The sequence below is a fragment of the Centruroides vittatus genome, unplaced genomic scaffold (assembly GCF_030686945.1).
Source record: "Centruroides vittatus isolate TY-2023 unplaced genomic scaffold, ASM3068694v2 contig_962, whole genome shotgun sequence".
NCBI classification, from domain to species: Eukaryota; Metazoa; Arthropoda; class Arachnida; order Scorpiones; family Buthidae; genus Centruroides; species Centruroides vittatus.
In genome coordinates, this window is record NW_027122638.1 from 726,124 (window position 1) to 753,287 (window position 27,164).

At 30.1% G+C, this 27,164-nt stretch overlaps 1 protein-coding gene across 1 annotated transcript in view; it reads right to left on the reverse strand.

Annotated features, from left to right (window-relative positions):
- The window catches only part of CCT7 (chaperonin containing TCP1 subunit 7), a 33,721-nt gene extending 7,129 nt beyond the window's left edge, over nt 1-26,592 (reverse strand). The window contains exons 1-10 of the mRNA XM_067282627.1: nt 26,502-26,592; nt 23,362-23,515; nt 15,059-15,165; nt 14,834-14,959; nt 14,704-14,756; nt 14,462-14,633; nt 14,218-14,382; nt 10,471-10,604; nt 7,854-8,006; nt 1,534-1,685 (exon numbers count right to left, since the gene is read on the reverse strand). Of these exons, the coding sequence (XP_067138728.1) occupies nt 1,534-1,685; nt 7,854-8,006; nt 10,471-10,604; nt 14,218-14,382; nt 14,462-14,633; nt 14,704-14,756; nt 14,834-14,959; nt 15,059-15,165; nt 23,362-23,515; nt 26,502-26,504 (1,219 nt within the window). The 5' untranslated portion in view covers nt 26,505-26,592. The remainder of the gene's footprint in view (nt 1-1,533; nt 1,686-7,853; nt 8,007-10,470; nt 10,605-14,217; nt 14,383-14,461; nt 14,634-14,703; nt 14,757-14,833; nt 14,960-15,058; nt 15,166-23,361; nt 23,516-26,501) is intronic.
- Nucleotides 26,593-27,164: the final 572 nt, after the last annotated feature.

A 27,164-nucleotide genomic window follows, 5' to 3' on the forward strand; every position in this document is an offset into this window, starting at 1 on the left:
GACAAATACATTTAACATGTTTTATGAGGAAGAGCAACTGTGTAAGATTTTCCTATAATTAAATGAGGCATAAGAGGTTATTACAGTAGAGCATCAATTATCCGAATACTGGTTAACCGAAAGCATTCCAGTCAGCAAATTCAAATTTCCACTAGTGCTGTGGCGTTGCAGCACTCTCCCCTCCCTGTCAACCTAAACTGTAGGCTTACTTTAATGTACTACATTATGTAAGATATATATTTGTAAGACGTGTGATACAAATTATATATTTGGGACTGGGGTTGTTCGGATAACCGATCATTTACGAAAATACATTAAACACAAAACTGTATCGAAGTGTTTCGGATAATCGATGCTCTAGTTACTGTAGTTATAATACTGCAGTTGTGATTATCAAAATGGTGTTGACTTAAAAAAAAGAGCAAACTGCACAATGGCATGCTGAGAGAAATTTCATTGGTCAAATGTAGTAACACTTTTGAGTGTTTGGAAAGGCATGCAAAAGTTCTTTTACATGTGAAATGTGTTGAATGGTCAGGGATATGGAAAAACCACAACTGTTGGATGAGAATGTAGAGATCAGGAAGGCTTTTGAAAGCCCACAGAAGTTCATTCACTGGGCGACTAGACAACACCGAATTCCCCACTGAACTACTGCAGATGTTGCAGTTGCAGAACACACAGCAAAAATTTGAATATTGTTTACATATTCTCCATGCAACAGGAGGAACAGCACATGGAGATATTTTGTGTAAAAAGGAAGTAAAGGTAAAGGTACAATTGTATCAATTTTTGTAAAAAACTTGATGAGTGTCTTCAATAAAATAAAGTATGCAATTTGTAGTTCTTATCTAATTTTACTTATAGCCTTTCAAAATGTGTCTCAATCTAGAAGCTCCAATATTTGTTAATGATGATTATTGATTTAGCTAAAACAAGTTTTCTTTTTAAATTTATTAAGTTCATCCATGCACAAGAAAATTGTTATATCTGAATTTGATGACCTGTATTTGTTTTGATAGATGTATTGTTACAGACAAAATGGCAAAGATCTAATCCTTGTAAAAAACAAGACAATAAGATATGAAGAGTTAATATGAATGTTTCTGGATTTAATATTAACTTCTGACAAATATTAAAATGTATAATTATGTAGTCTAATAAAATATAAGATTATTATTATAATGAATATGACCTTTTCAGTTTGACTTTACAGAATGACCTATTACAGTTTCTGCATTCTTTAAGTAAAATATACTCTGTTTCAATGTTTAATTAACTCCAAAGATCTTAATTATTTGTAAGTCTTTAAAATTATTATTATATAACTAGAAAAAACAACAGCATAATTCTATCTAGTTACAAGATACTTCCTTTTGATCAAGATTAGTTAGTCATAATAAGACACCATTTAATAAATCAATCAATAATTTTAGCATTATGTAGTAAAAAATAAAAAATTCTAAATAATTTATAACTATATTAAAGTATTCCATTTTAATCAGTTACTTGAAAAAACAATGCAATACATACCAGCAACAACAGCATCATTCTTCATTGCACGCCTTACAATCATAACAGCATCATGCAGAGATCGTTCAGTTTCTTCAATAAACTGTTCAGCGCCTCCACGTAATATTATAGTCACTGTTTTAGATTTTGGGCACCCTGTAAATATGTTATATCTGAAAAACAAAATACCAAGGTTTAGAAATTACATTTTTTAACAGAATGAAACTTTTAAAAGTATTACAGGAAAAAGATATTAAACAATAAGCCTCACTAGGCTCACTACTTTTATGCAAATTATGAATATCTCAACAACATATTTACAAACAACAATCTTAACAAAAAAATATCATAATTTTATCAATATTTATTATTAAAAATAAATTTCTGTAAAAGTATCATCTAAATTACATCTTTCCAACAAATTGGCTCATCAGTATGAATATTGTTGACTGCTGTCAAGTTAATGGCTACTGTCTTATGGACAGCTAAATTTTCTTCTGAGATTACTTCTATTGGGTCATAGGATTCTTTCTGCAATTGAATACTTCTTTCAACATCAGTGCTAGAAGATGGCACTGATACTGCCTTTAATGCTAGTGGTTAAAGACATTATTACTTGCCTCTTACTTTTCAGAAATCTAAAAGATTTTTACTCCATTTGTAAGGCCCACCCATTATCCTTAAATTTTCAGTCATATTTCATATAACATTATTTATATAATACTAATAATTCATTAATTTCAATTTCAAAACTAGCAATGTTATCTCTAAGACTTATCCTGTTAGAAATGTAATATTATGTTTTGTGAATTCTTTGGTAAAAACAGCAAACATAATATTACCTTCCTCTATATATCAAGTTATTTCTAACTTTAAACATAACATTACATTTTCAGTAATCTATAAATGTACATTTGGTTATAATTGAATAAATTTTTGGAGTTGTAGTTTATAAATCCCGGTGTCAGTAGAGAGTCGAACAGTACTATCAATAAATGAATTTTGTGTGTCTTTATAGTGTATGTTAAACTAACAATGGGCACTATTTTTTCAGAAATTTGAAATATAAGCTATTTTTAGAACCATGTATTGTTTGATTCGGAGTTTCATCATCATATTTTGCAAGTGAATTTCAATTTGTTTTATTTTGTATTTGTGAGTTAAGTTCAGATATGGCACATAAATGTACTGAACAAAAATCGTTTGCATTTATTTATGAAGAAATAAACAAATATAGTAACGATTGTATTAATTTATCTGACGAAAGTGCAGTGATTATGTTTTAGGCCTAACTGAAATCAAAAATGTACAAATAAGCAATGTAATTTCATTATTCTTTCTAAACCTATATAGTTTATTTTATAATGCATAATTTATATACTTTATAGATATACTCAATGCAAAAGTCAGATACCTATATTTCTGACATGCTAATGCCATCTCATCCACATTTGCTAAACAATTTGCTAAACCACATTTGCTAAACAATTACGAAAAACAGCTAAAGTCAGAGGAAAGTCTACTAATGATATTGATATTGTACATCATTATAATAAATAAATTCATCAATGTACTATATATTTGTTATTTAAAAAGACAAATGTTAAAAGCTTTATTGTGATTTTAAATTTTTTTGTCTTATCTCTCTCTCTAAAACATATCCAAATAACATTAAAGCAAAATACATAAAAATAAAGCCCACATGCATCAAAATTGAAATATTAATAGTTAAATGTCCCTAAAATCAAACTGTTTTCACTTTTCACCTAGCTTTAGTCAATTGTTTTTTATTCTCAGTTGAAAATACAGTAAAATCGCTTAAATCAGCCAGCATACAGCAAAGGAAGTAGATCAACAGAACCAGCAGGGTAAGTGTTAAATAATACTTGAAAATTTTATTGTATTTTATATTCTTTTTGTTCTGTCTGTTTATCGAACATTTGTTAGCTACTGGACAAGACTCGGTCTGCACCCACATAACTACAATGGATGAATGCTACATAGTGGTTGTTTACTTTATCAAATAGTATTGTACTGGACTTTCACCTTCTAAATTTTTAGCACTAGATTAAAAATAATCAATAGAAACAAATTTGAATAAAAAAAATTATCAGTTAATTGTCATTAATCTGAAAACATTCAAAACAAACAACGAAGGGGATGACTGTCATTTTCCCCTTTTCAACTAGTGTTTAAGTGACAGTTGTTACCTTATCTACATCATGTGAATACACACAATTCATCCTAGATAAGTGGAGGAGGAGGATTAAAAACAACCAATCAAATTATTCTCTGTTACATCAACTTCCTCCAGAATAGAATCACAATTAGTAAGCACTACTGTACCACTTACACACTATCAGTTATTAAAAATGAAAGAAGGAAAACACTACTGAATGAATTATATATTAATTAATATATAATCCAATTAATTAATACCTTCGAGTTATGTAGTTTTTGATGTTAATAGTTGATTTTATTGACTCTGACATAAAAGAACTTATGTCAACCAATTAAAAAAAATCAATGTATTTAACGGGTCACAGGAGGTACCCATGGGTTTGCAATACATCTCTGGTGTTGTGGTGAAGTTTATGATTTGGTATAAGTACTGGAAAGTTTTTTCATTTATAACTGAATTCTGCACATTTGTTCTTCATTAGAAATCAATGTTAACTGTACTTAAAGATTAACATCTTATTTCTAGAATGTGAAACAAAACTCATGCCAATTTACAATGTATGTACAATCTGAAATAAAAAAATTTTGTACAAAGAAAAATAAATATGATATATCTGTCAATTAGAGAGATCCTTCCTAACAAACAGTATTAAAAACCTCGCAAAATTTAGCTACCACTTGAAATTTTTGGTAGTCATTCGGGTCAGTATCATTAAAACATGAAAACTTCTCAATTCAGATCTATATTATTTTTTAGTAGTTGCATTTGTTTAATGTTCCAGCCTAGTTCCTATTAGTCATTAGTACCTTTTAAAAATTAAATCCAAGCCATTTCACAGATTTTTTTGGCTCTTTTAATCAGCTTTGCTTTACAACTGAAGATTACGATCATCTTTCTCTGGAAACTAAAAGGTATTTTGTCCAATTCAATTCTTTAGTATGGTTACTAGTGCAATATCAAGTTTCTTCCTTCTTTTGTAATTATCACTACAAATATGAGTTTACTTTTAGGCATAGTAGTGAGCATGTAAATTTTAATTTTTTATATGCTATTTTATCATTTTTCTAAGCTTATTATACATAGAATAGCTTAGTTTTGAATTCATAAATTAAATTCACACCTTCAAATTATATTTTTCCTATGCTTTGTTCTGTTGTACTGGAGAGGATGGACCATGAGGAGCCCAGAAACATTTCCATCCTCTGGATGTCCTTCACATCCAAACTAAAGAATATGTTAAATAACAAAAGTGAGAGGCATAAATAGCCACTCTTACACATTGTAAAACTGTATGCTATATTTTACTATGAACCATGAAAACCAATCATGATTCAACTCTCAAAAGCATATTTCTTTTCCCACAGAAATAATAAATATCAATGTTAATATTGATATTTTTGCAAAAATCTATGGGTTTAAAATTCATATATTAACAATTACTATTATTAATATAACACTAATTACATATCATTAAACATTTTTCATTAATCATTACACATTTTTATATTTCAATGAAATACCATACTTTAAAAGATCATTAAACTATAATATGACATTCTAAAAACAGCCATTTTAAAAGTGCACACAATTTCAGATAAAAAAAAGATCAAATTTAATAACTACTTAATTGCACGTTGTTGCTTCACAACAGTAAAAATTAGTAATTATTTTACAAAGGTTGTTAGTAGTATTCTATGAAACAAAAAGGTGAACTCAACTAAATAAATTACTTCATAATATAACATTGCTTTTACATTTTACTTTCTCTTTGTATGTAAGAATACAAACAAAGCAATTCTTTATATGTCTAGGCTTTGTTCTTGTAATCTTATTAATCTCTTTAATTATATTAGCAATGGATATTATACACATTTTAAAATATTTCTATTCTACAAATGACAAATTTACCACAATATTTACATGCAATAAAAATTGAATAATTGTTCATTAGTAAATCATTTTAATTATTAATCTGTTTATGCCTACAATGCAAAATTATGAAAATACAAAAAAATATTCTTAAATAAGGTTCAATAAATGGGTCAAAAGTTTTAAATTAGTTATATGACAGTGTATGATATACCAAGAGAACAATTTAAGTTTTCAATAAAGACACAGTCGATTCAAAAGATTCTTTTGGAAACCACCATTTTATTGTGTTCTAGAATAAAACTTTTTAGACGACCTGACCTTCCTTTATAGGCTACACAACCGTCCAATTAAATAATTTCTTAAAACAGAAAAAACTTATCCAATTAAAAATATTAATTTAAAAAATTGGAATTGGTGGACATTACGTCGTCTCCTGGTTTTTCCATCCTCTTCCATTCGGGAATTTCAGCCCTTTATCAATTCTTGAAATTACTTATTTATTAATTGACTATCATTCAAATCCACTAAAAGAATACACTGTTAAATGTAGATTTTACGGTATTCCCTCTGGTGATGAATTATTGCAGAAAGTTTCTGATTATATAATTTTATTTAACAGCGCATTCTTTTAGTGGATATAAAGGGCCGAAATTGCCGAATAAAACAGGATGGAAAACCAGAAGACGTCATAAGATCCACCAATTCCAATTTTTTAAATTTATATTTTTAATTGGATAAATTTTTTTGTTTTTAAGAAATGATTTAATTGGACAGCCGAGTAGCCTATAAAGCAGCAGTGGCCAATCTTTTTGAATGCAAGGCCACAAGTAAAAATTTTCATGAACGTTGTGGGTGCAACAATATGTAATGACATTGTGGCCAACCTGGCAACATCTTACCGTGCCCCTAGATTTTTTCCTGTTTCCTGGTCAGCCATTCTGACTACGTGCATGGTACTGCTGATACACACTGTACTAGAGCTCCAAATAAATTAATTTTACCTGTTAAATTCGGTGTTTATTTCGTCTAGAACCCAAAACATCATATATGTTTATTGTTAAAGTTATTTTTAATTTTTTTAAATTCTTAATTATACTTTCCTAAATTTTTTTTTCATTTAATTTTTAATTTTGATTCTTTTTGATTTTATTTTATAGGTTAAAATAACAATAAAAATGTGTAATAACAATTTTATTGGACATTTATTACATAATACATGAAAAATTAATGAGAAGGTTGAGACTGTATTTCGTGACACAATTTTTCAAAATCAGGAAAATAATTTGATACTGCTACTCTTAAACTATCATTCAAATTTTCATCCATATAGTTATTTAATATCTCAATAAATAATTACTTGAATATTTCAATTAATAAATAAGTAATTTCAAGAAAATTCTGTTTAAAAGCTGGATCAAGAAATTGATTGGAAATAAAATTAAAAAATTATTTTAATTTATCGGGAATCGTGTCATGGGGCATAATAAATCGCCTATGGGCATGGGGTTGGTCAGGTCGTCTAAAAAGTTTTATTTTAGAACACATAATAAAATGGTGGTTTCCAAAAGAATCTTTTGAATTAACTGTGTCTTTATTTTACAAAAAAATTTAGCCATCCAACAAAATCCTATAATTAAGTTTTCAAGTGAAACATCAGTGAACTTTTTGTTATGTTATCCTTTCAGTTTCAAAATTATTATTTGATTAAAATGAAATTGGACATGTATAACATCATTTATTAATATCAACAATTTGATGGCTGGATGGCCAAACATTTAAGGTAGTAGCTTAATTCTTGAGGACCTAGGATAGAATCAGACAGGTTGAAAAACCTCAGAAAATGTTTGGGAGTGGTCTGTCCACATATTTGGGCCCATTCCTCAGTACCCAGACATTAAATTGTGGCCCCAAAGCCATAATAACCCTGTGAGGCCATCTTAGTGCCTCACAGGGCAGAAATTTATTAGTAAGTTTGAATTTTCTGTAATATGAAAAGATTTAATGTCAGAAAACAAAAATAAAAATAAACTGTTCTAAAAATTTTAAATGTATACTAAAACAGAAGCAAGTTTAATAACCAATTATAAACCCAAATTCTTAAATCACTTTTCATAAACGAGTTGCAACAACAGCTTCAAAGATGGCATTACATTTAAAGTTGCCCTTTCCTTCTACTTTTCTAATTTAATTAAACTTAGATAAATAATTCATCTAAACGTTTAATATTCCATTCAAATTGAAATAAATATTAGAATTTTTCAATATAATTATTAAATCATTCTATTACCTTTCACCTCCAACTTGCATTTCTTCAAATAAATCACAAGTTCCCAAATTAGAATCATTAAGGTCAAACACAGTAGATAATATTAAACCACCACATGCCTTCATAGTACGTTTCAGATCTTCTTCTGGTACTCGTCCAGCACAAAACATGTCTCTAAATAATTAGAGATTTACTCTTTGATTAAACAATAGATAAGAAACAAATTGAATACTGAATAAAATTTATTTTAATTACTGAATTTATTTTTGTAAAACTATTTATAAAACATAAACCAAAGTAAATTAGCAGGGCTCCCACTCATTGCTAGTTAAACTGTTTTTGCATATACAATATTAATCTGATTATCAAACTCAAGCATACATTTAAGAACACATGGTTTCTCATCAGGCTCAATGTAACATCTTCCAGAAATTCAAACACATGACTATTGACAGGCTGCGTGTTAATAATACCATCTTCATTTTCTATAAACCAAGAATTGTCCTTTCATCATTACATGCAAATTATGTTATTTAATATGATCAGTACTTAGAAATATTACAGATACAAAGTTCTCTATAATGTCTGATGTTGGATTGTAGATTTGTCAATGTTGAAGCACCATAAACAATTCGAGCAAAATCTAGTGCTTATTGTGTCTATCAACATAGGTAAAAAGAATGTTACAATAAACTTAATATTACATTGTAAAGATTAATATATTCATTAGTTTCCATTCTCATAATACTGTTGTGTATGAGTATATGTCAAAATGATATCATTTTGTTGAATGCAATGAGTGCTAGATGCTACGTGCAAGAACATAATCTGATTTTTTTAATTAAAATTTTTTGTAAAATTCATTTCTGAAAAATTTTAAATCATTAATCTTATAAGGCATGCTCATTTAAAAATAACAATAAGCTAGATCATGTATAACAAAAGTAATATAGCCTAATTATTTTTTTAAATAACTTTATTCACTTTCTTCTGATATTGTATCTTATGTAATCTTGAATGTTACACTGAAAAACTATTTTTTTTAAAGAATTATATAAGAGAATTCATATTTATAGATATTGCTTTAAAGTCATGATTATTCTATCAACATACCCTATGAACTGATAACTGGTGTACGACAAAAAAAAAAAAAAAACAAAACAAACAAAGGAGAAAGTTCACCACTAACATTTTCAAACTCCTGAGTTTTTCTTCAAGTGTTAAAAGAAATTCTGATATGTTAAATGGAATTCTGAGTTCAAAAATGGGGAAACTTCTTTTTTGTTTTTTTTTCGTTGCACACCAGTATCAGTTCACATAAGGTACGTTCTTTACTACACCCCAATGTTGTGTGTTGTTGATTATTCTGTGTGTATTAAAAAAAAAAAGGCAAGAAATTTAAGAATTTGAATACACCATTATTATATTAAGTACTTAGAAAATATTTTTTTTTTATGGCTGAATAACTAATATTCATTATTTATGTGAGATTGCAGGTTTGATGTAGTGTAAAAATTAGAAAATTTTTGTAAGCCTAATTCGCCATCGCGATAGTTAGAAAAACATTGCTGGAAAACTGAATGAATGACACACTTCCTGTCAACGAATGTTAGAAAATTCTAACAACAGACTGTCAAATGATAACAATCAGATGCTAAGAAAGGAAAAAGTTAAATGTTGATTGAATAAACAGAGTTGTCTTGCAAGTCCACAACCAAACATGGGCACAACAGCAGCAATCAGATGACATCTTTACATCAGCAACAGCTCACCTCTGACCCAACACCTGCGAAATCAACCTTCAGCCCTAACAACAGTCGATCACATGACTAGTTTCCCAGGCTTAACTGAATAAAAGAACGAGACACCGGCACTTCAGGGTGTCTGTCCGAACGAAGTAGGTTAGTCCCCATGAAGCAATGTTCATCCTCTGCCCCTCATTGGCCATATGTAGCGGACACTGGTGGACTATTCCAAGACGCCACGCAGTAGGTGCATATCTTCGGTTTCAACAATCGTCACCATAAGAAGCAGACCGAAAAGAAGATGGACAGATTCCCCATTAATCTCCTGCATCCCTCCTCAAGGTATTTTTGTTAAAAAGGTGTAAACTCTCTCTCAGTTTGAGATTAGCCAGGCATGAATTATGCGGCATAGGAAGTAGAATAGTTGCAATGCCTAGTAATATTTGGTATATCCGCATTTAATTGCCATATTTAGCTGTATCATTTGTATTCGCTTTGTACCCTAGATTTAAGCTGTATTAAACTCTTGTTTGTTATGTTTGTTAAACCTGTTTGCCTGTCTCTCACTTGGGAAAAGACACCTCTTGACTTATCTACCGCACTCCCCACTCGACTAATTGTCCTCCTAAGACCACATGAGCAGTTTTTGCCAAACCATGCCGATTAAGTGACAATATGGAAGCCCCCTGACTTCTCATTTATCTATTTTGTTTTCTTTTATATAGTCCTGGAATCTAAATGTTTATAAAATTTTTGTACGTGAAGACAGTAATGTAAAATTTGTTAAAAATTAAAATGACTTTAAACAAATGCTTTTTCATAATTATTTGGTTATAGCACAATTATTGTTATTGGAAAAAAACCTTTTAATTTTAAATTTGAAAAATTTTTACCTATCAGCAAAGTACTGGGTTGCTACATCACCAATAGGCAACTTTGATAAAACTACCTTAGCACCAGCTTCATGAATCTTTCTTAATTTTTCATATAAAATATTCCATTCCGCATCAACAATATTCTGGTATTCCTAGAAAATAGAAAAAAATTTACTATTCTTAATTATAGATTCAAAAAATTATATCGTCTTAATATTTAGAAATCAGAATAAAATTATTACATGATTGTAGTTGATGTATAAAATGCCATAATTGATGATATTAAAGCTCTGCTCTATGAGGTAAAAATTTGTTTGGGACTTAGACCCATAAAGCCTGAAGATATAATTTTGTAAATGTTAGCATTTGTTTTTCTGTACTTTTCTCCTTTTAAATCTAACAATTTTCTTAACGTTTTTATAGTTGATCACTTGCAAAAAAAAAAAACTCCATATATCAATTGTAGAAAATGAATTTGGTCTTCATGGAATTATTGTTTTGAAAGTTATCACTAATTCATCATGGAAATTTCATAATTATAATGCATAATTATTTCATTTATCTAAATGAAAAACTTTCGTTTTTGCATGTCAAAAGACAAGTAACTTAGGGTTTATTGACAAAAGAAAAACAAGCATCTTTGAATACATGAAGACAAAAACAAAACTTATTAGATAAAACATGGAATTCATTGCTAAATTTTTTCTTCTCAATATTTACTGTAAGCAATATTAGATTATAAAAGTAAAATTGCAAGGCCATATTTGGGACAAGACTATGTCTCAGAGACTCAATACTATGCGGGATCACTTCGATGCTCAAGGCGGGTCTCATTCTCATTCGCCAATCTTTTTTTGGCATCGCTGGTTTTGAGCACAATCGTTCAAACTTCACTGGCCTTGGCCACAATCACAAGGCATTTTCGGTGAAATTAACCCATCCAATGTCAAAATTTCTCTCTGTCGCGTGTCTCCCTGGGTTGAATTTTTGTCAATGCCTAATGAAAATTTCCCATTTTTGAAAAAAGTCATGGCTATTGTATCATCCAAAATTATTTTTTTATTTTGCACAAACAAAATATATATATTGATAAAAGTAAACAGAAAAAAATTATTTTTCTGAAGTTAGTTTTAATATAAAATTATGATGACTAGTGCAATCTACTTTCAAAAATGTTCCGATGCTGAAACAAGCTATCTTGGGTCAACTGGTCAAGGTCTGCAGGTCATGACCAGAGATATGTTGGAAATAACACGGGACAAGTAAATGGGTTTTTTTCAAAGATTAGTTTGTCAAAATTCGATTTTGCAACGTTCACAATTCCAACTTACTAATGAGCAATGCATGTGCAAATCTCGCACTAGTGTCTGTTTGTAAAGTGTCACCATTTTGTATTTTGTTTTGACTCAGTTCTCAGTCCCCCAACTACAGTAGAGCATCGATTATCCGACCCCCGATTAACCGTCACATCGGTTAACCGACCGTGTTCTAGTCGGCAAATTCAAATGTCTGCTAGTGATGTGGCGCTACAATATTTGGCTATGTCTTGGCTACTTTAATATTATTTTTGTTAAATTTTTGTGTGTTTTAGCTGGCAACACTGGCTCGACCATGAAAGGAAGGCCAGTATTTAAACCAGGCTTAATTTTCTATTTTTGCTTTATTTTTGTATTTATTTTGTGCAAAATAAAGAAATAATTTTTAACGATAAAATAGCTACGATTATTTTATAAAAAAATTTTGTTAGGCTTAACATCGATGAAAATTCAATGTGAAGTAGGTTAATAGCAATATACTAATATACTATACTAATAATGTATTTTTCATACTTTTCGGTTATCCGTTTTTTCAGTTATCCGACCAACCCCAGTCCCCAATTGAGTCGGATAATCGATGCTCTACTGTATCTACAAGTCTGGTTTTTTTATGCGTGCATGATTTGGACACCTAATACTCTTTGCCAAATTACAACTTCTGACACGTATTCCATACCTCTAAACTGGTAAGCCAGAACAGCACTGTGATTTTATAAACAAGACATAGTCTTGTCAAAAATTGAGGAAAGCAATGGCCCAAATTTGTTTCCAACAAGGGTCAATGTAAGCCTTGTGCCAATAAGCATATGGAATCAAAACCACATTCCAGATGCACATTATATATAAAGTTTTCCTTTGTGTAAATCAAACAAAAAATTGCTTTTTTGATTTATTCCATATGTAAAATATAAGTCCAAAAAGATATACTGAAGTTCTCTTTTGCATTTGATTATTTTTAAAAATTTATTATTATTATTATTTTGATATTTTTTTCAGTACAACTTAAATAATTATGCATTTAAATAGTCAATTTCTATTAATATGTATTCTTTACATAAAACAATAATATATTTTTCAGTTATGAAGCAAAAATGGTCTTCAAAGACCAATCAACATATAAAGCCTGATGGGACTTACAGGTTCCATGATTTAAAAAATTGTTCTAAAACATTTTAATTTTTATTTTTTTACTTACTTATCTGTCAACATCCATCTTTTCTAATAATAAAACAAAATAAAAAAGTTTTTTCACAAAACTAAAAGTTCAGGCTATAAATGGTGAAGTATCGTATTATTTTTCATTGATCAGTTAAATAGTATTTAGTAATTTTATTATTTTTACATTTGTTTGTTTGCACTATGATTTTAATTTTTAGATATAATTAGTTAAATATTTTCAACAGTACAGTAGAGAGTCGTATATCTGAATCAATTGGGGACTGAGGTTGTTTGGATAACTGATTTTTCGGATAACTGATTATGTACGAAAAAATATATTAACCTGTCCAATGTTGAAATTTTTCTCCGTCGCGTGTCGCTTCGTGTTGAATTTTCGTTGATTTTAAGCCAAACAAAAATTTTTATAACAATAATCGAGGCTATTGTATCGTTAAAAATTATTTCTTTATTTTGTACAAACAAAATAAATATATTGAAAAATATAAAAACATAAAAATTATACTTTAGAAGTAAACCTAGTATCAAAAAAGTTCGATTCAGCACGACACAGTCCGACAGGAAAGCATTCGGATAACCGGTGTTCGAATAAACGACTCTCTACTGTATTAAAAAACTGATAAAATATAGTCTAATAAAGCTGAATATTGGATTAAAATTTTCATTTATTTCAATCATCAAACAATATATCACAATCAAAATCTAACATATTAATTAAGGCTGATTATAACTTTAGTTATGCTCAAGACCTCCCGTAGTTGGCATTAAAACTTTAATGTCTTTTCTGAACTGCAAACCAACAATCTTAAAAGGCAAGACAATATGAATATTCCTTATATTAAAATTTAACATTGTTTCATAAAACAAGCTAAGTATATGCATTTCATTAAGACTTCTATATTAAAAATACCTATTACGTTTATCTCAATTTTTATTTGAAAAAATTCAGATGTTTATTTACAGAACAACTTCAAATCATTGATATTACTAATTAATGTTAGTTATCAAGATTGCTATCAGATAAATCCTTTTCCACATCAGCATTTGCAAAAAGTTTATTTAAACTGAAATATGAGTTTCTTTGCATTAACACTGATTCCAATGTTAAAACTATAAAATATATAAATATTGAATACCAATTAAAAGTAAAAGTATATTTTCAACTTAAAAAGCTAATCGAATTAATTTTAATATTTTTCAAAAACATATTTTATTAGAAACAATTTCAACTGCATATAAAATAATCTACAGTGAGATTATATATGCTTTTTACCTGCACAGAGTCTACACGAACTTCGGCATTTTCTTTTTCGGCTTTTAATTCCAATTCTATATTCAACAGAGCAATCTTTGGTTTTAAATATTTTTTCGGTTGCATTTCAAATCCAGCATAAGAAAAAGTCTTCTTAAAAGCAACACCTGTTATTAATTTCGAGTCCTGAAATGAATAATGCACACTTGAAAATAATAAAATTATTTTCATTTTCACATAAACTTAAAATATATTAGACACATACCTCTAAAGCACCACCTTGTACTTTTTTTATACCTATCATATTAAGTGGCAACAGTTCATCTAACTGTAGTACAGCATCAACTACCATTTTTGCGAAAAATTTTTTCTGGTTAGCAATCAATTTAGAACTAAGCGTAGTTGCTGCGCACTTCTCTAGTAATGCTCGATGCTCTCTAAACAATATATTTTTTTTTTACAATTAGAAACAAATTTATTACTTAAAATTAATAATACAATACTCACTCAGCATTATCTCGCTGTATATTTACAGAAATTTCATTTATCATTTCGACAGACTAAAATTCAAAAAGAAAGCATTATACATTTCAATAAACCAAACATTTATTTAAAACAAATTAAAATTATGAAATACCATTTGTAATGCTTGCCTAAAACTTTTAATAATAATTTGAGGATGAACTCCTTCATCGACAAATGATTTGCATTGTTTTAAGAACTCGGAAGCTAATAAAACAACTGTTGTTGTTCCATCTCCAACCTGAAAAAAATTACTCAATCACTCTCCAGCAATTTTATAAAGTTAAACATTTATATACAATTAAATATAAAATATGATATTATCCAATAAACTACACACCTCAGCATCCTGAGATTTAGCTATATCAACCAAAGTTTTGGCAGCAGGATGTACAATATCTAATTGCTTCATTATTGTAGCTCCATCATTAGATATAACTGCCTTTCCTATAATTAAAATTTTATTAAATGATTAATAATGTAAATCATTTAACTAATCAAAGTTAATTTTTTAATTATAATCCTATTTTTACAAAATTATATAAGATAATTTCTAAGTCCATGGACTCAACAGTCAAAAATTTAAACCTCATTTTCCACTTACGACTTGAAGATTCAATATGCTATATTTTCGCAAATATTTTTTGCACCCACATTTCTAAATGTTTTTAGAGAAAACAAAATATTTGAGTATTTTTCGTGTGAAGAATGCAAGACTTCTCATACTGAATCATTTAGTGTAGGAGATAGGACACCAGTCAGCCAACAGGAATTTTTATGGTATATAGGCAGTTCGTTTAACTCATGCCCTCCTAAAAGCTTAACAGTATGGTATCTTTGTACTTGCTAGAGACTATGAGGGTGGGAAATAAGAGCATTTATTGTGATGCTTTAAAGCACTTTAGTAGGTTCCTTAGTATCATAACAAGTAGAATTAACTGCAACTTTTTGAGATGGCAAGAAAAAATAAGTTTTACAATGTAGAATAAAATTAAAGTAACCTGCTTTGAGGAACAGAACAAAAATCAAGAGGCTGAATGGAAAATTTCAGTGAGTCACTTGTTCACTACGGGTGTAAACAAAAAGAAGCTATATGCAACGAAAGGTCCAATGTGAGAACATTTTGTAATCCCAAGACTGGAAAGTATCCCCAACTTGAGAAAAGACTGTTACGGTATGCTGAAAAAATGCACTTTGACGGCTGTGCTGTAACAGGTGATGCATTGCAAACATGGGCTTACAGTATTGCTCAGACACAAAATATTTTTTTCTCAACTTTAAGGTTAGTTGAGGATGGGTCAGCAGATTTATGAAGAGTAAAAATTTTTCTCTACATAGAAATATTGTGCCAAAGATTAAATAAATAGTGAATAAATACAAATATAGTACACCTTCAAAAATAATTCGTGTATTTTTGGCTTCTCGATTTTTGATTGGTAAAATACAGCAAAATAAGTGTGAAAATATGGTATATTAATACATCACTTGGCTCTTTCAGTTTCTTTCTGCAAATTTAATTCCATTCAAGTTTATTCCCTTGCTACCTGAGATATCAACAGCTCTCACAAGTGGTTTCAACAGTTCACATGAAACAATTCAATTGTTCTTGAAACCACATTTTTCTCAGACATGACTTGGTTTCATTTATCAGGCTATATAAATGCTCAAAATCAATAGGCATTGGTCCCTGGAAAACCCACACATCTCTTTAAAGAACAACCTCCTCATTTAAAAGGTGTGTGGTGTACAATATCACATTGAAGAATAATTGAGACATTTTTAATGTTACTGTCACATGTATAAAGACATCTAAAATTTGTGATTTACCTGGAACCAAATGAGCAATTATAATGGTTCAGTAAGATGCAGCAAAGCACACATGACAAAGTCATCAATGTCATTTTCAACAATTTTTTGGCAATTGTCTCATTTTGAAAAATTTATGGTTCCTATAGTTCGGGTTGCAAACTGCAGCCTGCGGATTGGATATGACCTGTTAAGGCTTTAAATCTGGCTCACGATCTTCATGGTTTATTTTTCTAGAAATCTATGATTCTAATATCTTGCGGGGATTAAAACAAAAAATTCAACTTTTCAACAAAAGCAGAACTTTTAACATAATGTTTTGTACCATTTTCTATCATCAAATATTGGCAACATGAATGCAATTTATCACACAGCAACATAGTCAGATATGGTTACTTCGCATCAAAATTTTGGTTTTTAAGCGGGCTATCCCTTTTTAGTTTGGTGTAAAAATAATCGTTTGGCACGTTGACTACTTTTTGGGCTACAAAAATTTGACTTGGCTACATTTTTGTCTACATAAATTATTTCATTGGTTGTTTCAGCTTAAAATGGCAAACTATCTCTATGTGTGTCACTTTTATTAGCAATTTTATAGTTTATTATTTAGTAGTAAAGTGGACAAATGGGAGTGTATTCTTAGGTATAGAGAAATTAATCCATTTTCAAATTAAATAACCATGGTTTGATAAGTTCCTTCGAAATACAGTGAGTGATCGGTTAATGAACATACTCTGTTCCAAGACTTTGTTTGCTATCTGAATTGTTTGTTAACCAATTATCGATTTACCATAGGTTTTTATGGGAATTTGATTAATTCGTTCTGAAAACTCCGGAAAAAAAAAAAATATATATATATATTTTTTCTTGCTACGTTTATTTATATGTAATAATAAAAATAATACCATATATTTCCGCAGATAAGATGAGGTATAAATTTTAGTCAAAGTTCAAAGTTTTATAGTTTTAGCATATATCTGTCCTATAAGACGACCCCCAAGTTATCAATGGCCTATGAATTTAGTTTAGATCAGCAAGCATCATCTGGATAATAACACTGTATAGCATATCCAGAATTATGTCTTATTTGTACTTTTTTGAATGAACAAATTTTATTTTCTGCCTTGCTATTGTTGCAAACGTTCGCACTGATTCGGGCATTCGGGTAATGACATTGACTATTCACAAAAACGTCGTATGGGCTATTCTATTTTGTGGACATGTCCTACTCTGTACTAGTAAATAATTACAGTTTGTCTGTTTTTTATAATGGTTTTAATTTATATAAATTTCAATCTAATTTTTTTGTATCTGTCCTATAAGATGACCCCGGAATTTGGGGGCCATTTTTTATGATTCGACTACTGTCTTATCTGTGGAAATATACGGTATATACACAGTCTTACATTTTTATTAGTCATGTTTTTCCGTTTGTGGGGCATTAAAGAATCTGTCCAATGCCGATTGCTTCTCTTCTCCACGATTTTTCATTAGTAATTAATAGCATTGTAATTGTAGAGATTCCAAGTCTATTAACCTCAACCTGGTTTGGATGGTTTGGTTATGTATACATCATAACCTTTAAATACATCCTGTATATTATAAGGTAGTTAATAACATGTTTTTAAATTAATTCAATTTAACACATTTAATGGCAATAAAAGACAATCCTTTCCCCAATTAGTTTGCTAAATTAAGAACCTATTGCACTTAAATAATCTTAGGTATTCAATTACAAATCAATTACTTTACTACAATATCTAAAAATTTACTAATGGTTATAGATGTGTCACACTTCATGAGTACAATAGATTTATTCTTCTCCACCCTAGTGGCTATAATATTTGTTTAAGCCATGTTTTGAAGTTGTGCATACATTAAAAGTGAAAATGTTAAAATTAAAAATAATCTTATAAATATCTGATTCACATTCAAATGAAATATGGACTAACCATAGTTCATCTAGCAAAACCATTTTTCTTTACCACAGCAGTAACACTGAATATTTATATGAAATAGTCAGTTGACTTAAACTGTGGCAAAACAATTTATTAAAGCGAAAATCATTAAGACTATAAACTACAAAAGTAAGAAAGTTTAATTATTATGTCAAAACTTGTAAATTATCCTTTCCTCATAATATGCCAGAATTTAAATGTATGTGAATTGATTTATATGTAAATATAATATACACAATAAAATACATTTATAACTTCTTACTTGCACATTCTAGCTTAAAGTAGCGCTTGGGAATCTTGTGGCAGTAGTCTATATTTTAAGAAGTTGATGTGGACAAAAAAAATACGCCAAATCCAACTCATTAATTAACTAATTCATAATTATTTTTACTTTCCCAGTTGTTATAGAATATAACATATGAAAAGTATGGTGATCAATGAAAGTTTGACACTCAATGATTCCACAAATGTAAAACAGCCTTTACAGAATTCTATTGATTATGTTTGTGTGCCTATTTTACATTATATCTCAGAACTGGATGAACCTAAAACTTTGAAACTTGTCAGTCATTTCTACATATGGAACATTGCAGATTATTGTAATTTTTTGTCTTTTAAATAAAGTAAAAAACCATAGCTATAATCCTCTATCATTAGACATTACTGAATTCTGCATTACTAATTAGTCTAAAAAATTACATGTTAGTTATGAACAGAGGATAATGTATATAAACATTAAGGAGTCAATGTTGGCAAAAAACAAAAATGCCTACTCCCAACCCTGCCTTAAAGTATTTAAACTAACTACAAAAAAATCTAGTAATTATATAAATATTTAACATTTGCTAAAAACACTTGTATTTATTTAATTCTCAAGTCATCATACATCATAAAACAAACAAAAAAAATTATGATTCTAACAGTCAAACAGAAAAGAATTTAAAGTTAAAAATATTTTAATACTACAATTTTAAAAATACAATAAATTACAGAATTTCTCTAAACAGTCATTGTTTTGATCTTAAAATATACAGAGGCTGTTTAAAAAAGATTGGCATGAACTTTTTTGTTAGGTTACACCTATCTGACTTACTGTAAATATTTTAATCTTTTTGAAATTCACCCCACAAAAGCAATGCAAATGGACATTCTGTAAGCCATTTTTCTGCTTGGTCATCAGAAACTATCTCTGCTGCTTTTGGAAAATCTCCTGTTAAATTTATTCTCTATCAAATTCATTGGTTGAATTTATAGCGCCATAGATTTTTTAACAGTTGGAAACAGGAAAATATTGCAAAGTCAAATCCAAACTATATAGTGGATATGGAATAGTTGCAATTTATTTTCTGGCCAAGAAGGTTTTCTCTGTACTGTAGGCAACATTGTCAAAGTGTAATTTACATTCCACTGCATGAAGATGTGGATGCTTCCTATGGACAAGCTCCACCAAATTTTTCAATACTGACTCACGGTACTCTGCTTTAACAGTCATTTTTTGCAGTACTGCATGCTGATACACCATACCTTGCCAAAGAAAAAAATCATGATAACTTTACTGGCAGACTGTAGAACTCTGACTTTCTTTGGTGTTGGCAATAATGGAGTTTCCATATACAATTTTGTTGCTTATCTTCCAGATCATAACAGTGAACAGTCTTGTCCGCAGTAATCACAGACTTCAGATAGCCCTTGTTGATTGACAGTGCATTTTTCAAAAAGATGTAGTCTCTGTCACCTGCACATGTCCATCCATCTTGAGCAGAACTTGTGACATGTGCAGATGCTTTGACAGAATTATATGGGCCCTTCTAAAAAGGTATGTTTTCTCTTACTGTAACCCAATGATCTTCACAATTGTGGCTACTGTTCCAATCATTATCAGTGTGCCAAAATGCTTGGACTTCCTGCTTTCTTAAATGATTCAAGACTTTTGAAATACAAATTTCAATTTCAAACATAACATCCTCATTTTCGAATATTGATTAAGGCCTTCATGAAATTGTTTCCATTTCCTGTTTGTCACGTATAGATGTGAAAGCTACAAACTCAAAGACAAGCAAATGAAATCGGATGCCTTTATGCTCTGGGTTTGAAGACATTCAAGGATACTATGGACAGCAAAAAAAAAATAAAAAATAAACATCTCAATCATCAAAGCCACAAAGCCTGAGATATCTTGAGTCCATGTTTGTAAAGCAGAGATGAGCCTTTTTCAGCCACATGATGCATGCCCATGAAGAAAAAAATCATATTGGGAAGACAAAGGGAAGGCACAAAATGGGTCAACAAAGAATCAAATAGATTAAAGGAAATCACTGGTCTGTCCTTGCATAAACTGACAAACATTGTAGAGGATACATGCTTTGCAGACACCTAATCCAACAGGTCATTAGGAATTGGCACCTAACAACTAATCCACAAACATTTTGACATCCAAAAAACAATTCTTTACAACAATGATAGTCATGCAATTTTTTCTGAAAAATTATTTAATAAACCAATTTTTGCAAAAAATTAAATGCCTGTAGAGTTTTAACTAACTTCATTACTATTATTTATTTTCTTTTGAAAATGCAACTATATTTTGTTGTTACTTTAAAATAACAATGTATTAACATTGAAGTATATTTTATAGTAAATATACAGAAAAAAAAACAAAAAATAAAGTTTATGAAATGATAAAACTTTTATTTAACTATTTAATCAAGATAATTCAGAAAAGGCTTTCAAATGCAGTTTATTTATTTCCAAATTTTTCATTTGGAGAATAAGTGAGTAAAGATTTCACATTAATTCAAACCAACAAGTATTTTTGCTCATTAATGTCAAAAAGTTTTGAAATACAGTAGAGCATCATTTATCCAAAAGCTTTCCAGTTGGAATGTTGTGCTGAATTGAACATTTTTGATACTAGATTAACTTCTAAAGTATAATTTTTTTGTTTTTATATTTTTCAATATATTCATTTTGTTTGTACGAAATAAAGAGATAATTTTTAACAATACAATAACCTCAATTATTATTATAAAAATTTTCATTAGGCTTAAAATCGACGAAAATTCAACACGAAGTGACACGCAACAGAGAAAAATTTCAACATCGGCTAGGTTAATATATTTTTTCGTACATAATAGGTTATCCGAACAACCCCAGTCCCCAAGTGATTCGGATAAACGACGCTCTACTGTAATGGATTTCTTTTCAATTTTTTAAATCTCTGTTTCAGTCTCAATTTTTCATAACAATTGAAATCATAATTCTATTAGTAAGACTGATTCATCCTCTACAAGCACATAGCTATGTAAGTAGGCAGACATAAAGTGATGAAACTGACCAGAGAAAAGATAAACATTCAAATTCTACTTAAAATACATAGTTTCCCTGAGTTTTGGCAAATTTCCTAGTTAATGTTTCTAGGCTTAGCCAAGATGCTATTCCATTTTATTGTAACATTGTTGTGGCTATTGCTAATATTTTTCTACTGCAAATTTTCCTGTAACTGCTTCAATTTCCCAAATCTCATTTGTGCAATTGGACATATTCTTCACCCCAACTGCTGATCTTTACATAAAGATAACTTACTTTTTGAAATTTTGGAAATTTCCAATTTTATGATATTAACTGTGGTATCATAAAATACAGGTCTAGTCCTTTATTTGTCCAGAATTATAAGACGATAACAAAAATTATTATTAAAAATAAACATGCACACAAAAATTATAAAAAATTTAACTGCAAGCTGTAAAACAGATAAATTTACTTATAGTAAATTTTTATCATATTTAAATTTAGGAAGATAGTATAGATTGCATCCTATGGAATTCGGGACTTTGAGTATATATTTGAACTCTGGACCGAGACGAGTTCAACAATACCCTACTTTTGGACCGGAGACGAAAAATAAGAAAGGTATCATATTTATTTAATGCTATCATGCAGACGGTACCGTATTTGCTAGTGCTGCCATCTCGTGGTAAAATCCTTCCTTTTGTTCAAGAACTACCGTAAATCAATAACTAGTGACATTAAACAATCGGTGACCTGCCGGCAGCTCCCTTCCCGGGGGAGTCCATCAGCAGCATGAACAGACACCACTTCCTTTTTTCCTTTTGTTCAAGCATCGCGACTCCTGACCGCAAGTGATAACGAGACTGAGGGGCCATAGCCCCCGAGGTAGAGGAGCGCAAGGGTGTGCGAAAGTACTTAACTCCAACTGCAGACGATCAGTGTGCTCATGGATCAACATCTGCCTCTGTTGAAGGTATATATAGCTGACTTGCCGGACTGCCTGTTAAACACGCGATAGGCTTAGCAGAGACAGCAATGCAATTCCCGATCATCGCGCAATCTGCAGAAAAAAGTATGACAACTTTCTTATTTTTTGCCTCCGGTCCAAAAGTAGGGTATCGTTGAACTCTTCTCGGTCCAGAGTTCAAATATCCCAAAATTCACGCAGACCCAAAGTCCCAAAATTCCATACACTCAATCTATACTACACCCAAATTTAGATTATACATAATAAAGAGTACATATTTTAAAACAGTAGAAAATATAATTTCTATTGTTTTACAAATTAATATTTCAAAAATGTAAATTTTATTTCACTTTTCTGAACTATGTAAGAAATACATATGTTAAAAATGACATTTTCAACTATTAATTAAGAATCACATAGAATAAAAATTAAAATAATTACCGATTAATTTATGGATAATTAGTATAAATTTGATACCATTAATCCTTCCTTCTTATGACAAACTGATTACAATAATCACTGCACAATTATACTCTATAGCAGCTATGATATATGCACACACAAATAATATACACATAAATTGATATTCAATCTATAATTTGTCTTAATTTCAAATCTGATTACCATTATTATCAACTATAAGTTTATCCATTCCTCTAGGACCAAGAGTAGTCCTCACAGCTTCAGCGACAGCTTGACAGGCATTGATGTTGCTGACCAACTGAGATTTGCCTTGAAGGTTTTCAGTTCCTTCTTTCAGGAAAATAATTGGAGCTTGCTATTAAAAAATAATTAATAAATTTTAAAATTCATCAGTTTCCACATTTAGGCCTACATATTGAGCTTCACAATGTTTGCTATATTTATATTTTTGAATGTAATATATAAAAATACTAACATTTATGAAAAATGTTTGAATTTGAATTAAAAAAAACATATTTACAATCATGAACCAAAAAATAATTTTTAGGGTTTCCAAAATATGGAATCCATCCCAGTGGCGTAGCATAGTGGGGGCGGCAAAATTTCACAACAAATAATATCTTGTAAAAATACCTAAATAAGGGGCGGCGAAATTTTCCTCCGCCCCGGGCGGCTGACACCCACACTACGCCGCTGATCCATCCTCTAATCTCAAACATATTTAAGGTTTACTTTGATATAACTATTCATATTTTATTTAAAAAACTCACTACAAAAACTATTATTATTAACCCATTCACTTACGGCTGTTGGGTGTGTTGTTACTAATATATATTATTATTTGGTGAAATCATTCTTTTTTGTCAAATAATGAACCAATAAAAACCTTATGTGAAAACATCAATAGTTACTTAATAAAAATTTTTTCCCAAAGAAATGAAAACAGGTAAACTATCTGGAGTTTATATGAGAGATAAACTACCAGTTTTCCTTGAAGATGTTGATCTTCATACAAGGCTCCATCTAACTAAATTTAATAAAGTTGACCATTTTCATCAATTGTAGTGCACGATGAAACTGATAGCCCCATCTAATGAACATTTCATGCTGATGTGCTCATCCAATCATTTTATGTAGAAATTGATACTATACTGACCCCTTCGCATGTTTCCAGCAATTTCAATATATACATAAAGCAAGTGTTTTAGCAAGTGTTTCAGGGGCCAGCGTCAGGTTTTTTGGCACTTGTGCAATTTAGGGGATACAGCAATTTGAAAAGTTGTCTTCTATAAAATTAATCGATTCTAGACTAATTTGATTCGAATATTTCCAAAACATGTATCAATTTTTTGGAATTATCTATATAAAATATGCTATAAACAAAAAATTGTAGGAATACTTTCCGAGTGTTCACCATTCGAAGACGCCATTGCTTAACCACTCAGCAGTGAGGACGTATATATAGACATCGAGGGCAATCGCCTGTGGCAGTGGTGAGGGACCGTATATAATACGTTAAATTCTTTTGAAGGGTATCACCAAAATATAGCCAAAAACTACCGCAAAAAAAAATTCACATAAAAAATGAATTATGTAACAATAAAAAAAGACTTTTCTTTACTAGACATAACTGTTTACAAATACTTTTTCTAAAACGGAAATGAGAAAAATTGCGTGAAAAAATACTTTAAAAATTTTTCGGGTATATTCTCCACTACTAAGGGATAGAACCATACCTGACTCTCCCACTGCTGAAAGGTTACGCTCAATTTTATGCCGAGCAGCACATTGGAAGGCAGACACGTACGAAGCCTGTCACATGACATTTCTCTGTGTTATCCGATCATGTGACTACTCGCTCGTCTCGGGCCACGCCTCACATCTCTGACGTGTTTCCTGATAATGTACTCTTCTTGCAGAAGAATGAACTTTGGGCACATTGTTAATAGAAATATTAAAACATTATTCCATTTTAAATATGGACTAAAATTAACATATAACAATATATGATACTTCGATAAATAACTAATATTTTCTACTCTGCTTTTAAATTGCCTAAGCAAAATTGAGTTATATTTATTTACATCAAGACAACAGAATCTTATGTTGCATCTAATATTTATCATCAAAATATATATCACGATAGAATTGTTGTTGTTAGCGAGTAGTTTTACCTTTATTGTTTCATATAATCATTCATTATTATTAAGTTATCAGGAAACACATCAGATATGCGAGGCGTGGCCGAGACGAGCAAGTAGTCCCGCGACCAGATAACACTCAAAAATGTCACGACATACTTCATATGTATCTGCCTTCCAATGTGCTGCTCCGCGACAAAAACAAGCTTAACCTTTCAGCAGTGGGAGAGTTAGGTATGGTTCTATCCCTTAATAGTGGAGAATATACCTGAAAAATTTTTAAAGTATTTTTTCATGCAATTTTTCTCATTTCCGTTTCAGAAAAAGTATTTGTAAACAGTTTATGTCTAGTAGTCTTTTTTTACTGGTACATAATTCATTTTTTATGTGAATTTTTTTTCGTGGTAGTTATTGGCGATACCTCCAAAAGAATTTAGCAAATATATATGTCCCTTACCACTGCCACATGATCGCCCTCAATGTATATCACTGCTGAGTGGATAAGCAATGTCTTCGAACGGTGCACACTCAAGAAGTACTCCTACAATTTTTTGTTTATAGTTTATTTTATATAGATCATTCCCAAAAAAATTATACATGTTTTGGAAATGTTCAAGTCAAATTAGTCTAGAATTGATTAACTTTATGGAAGAAAACCTTTCAATTGCTAAGTGCATAAGTGCCAAAGTTTTCATTTTAGCTAATTTGTACTTATATATTCATATTCAATTTGATTACCTAACAGTACAATCTAATACTACATTACACCAAGGAATTAACTGCTTAGAATAAGATCCACAATTTTATAAATTTTCTCTTTGTACATTTATATTATTTAAAATGTAAGATCAACAGTAATTAATCTGAATAATGGCTTCACATCATCCAACACTATTACAAATGTAAACACAAAATTCATATATACACGACTAAAACCGATATATTTTTACATTAAGAAATGTTTTTCTATTTATTTCTTTCTCAGCATAAGGACAAATGAAAAATATCTTCAATTACATTCTTGAATTTCAATCTAAATCGCAGATGGTGCACACACCGGCTTAAAACTTCAATTAAAAATATAATTATAAAAAATATCATCATATATAAACAAAAGATACAAATCGATGCCGTAATTATATTTTACAAAATACATTTTACCATTATATTTACAGATTAAATCCGATTTAGAAAACTTACCATGATGTCTTTATGCTGCTTTCTCGATGAGCACAACCACAGCAATAATGTTCACGGACAGTGTTGCCAGTTCTTCAACATCATTAATTCGAGAATGTTCGTTAATTACAAAACTTAATTATTATAAACGTAACATGACTATTTTTTTATAAGAATATACATAATTAAATAAATAAAGTCAACTTTTTAAGATTTTTATATATACTGCTCCTTATCGCCTGCGCTACGGAAAGTAGACATGAATCAGCCGCAGCTGGAAGAGTCTATATCAGATGAGAGGAATGGACGTGGCTTACATTTGGGAGTTAAAACGTGGATCTAATCTCTTCCAGCCGTTTTGCTTTTACATTTTTAAACGTTTTTTTACTATCTTTATATAAAATAATTTTACTTTTTTTATAATTTTTATTACTACTTTCAGTGGCGTAGCGTGGGTGTCAGCCGCCCGGGGCGGAGGAAAATTTCGCCGCCCCCTTATTTAGGTATTTTTACAAGATATTATTATTTATTGTGAAATTTTGCCGCCCCTAAAAGTGCCGCCCGGGGCGGGCCGCCCCTGCCGCCCCCACTACGCTACGCCACTGACTACTCTTAATTCTAACGTTAACGTCACATCTAGTTCCGTTCCTTTCACCTGACGTAGATCCTTCCAGCTTAGACCGA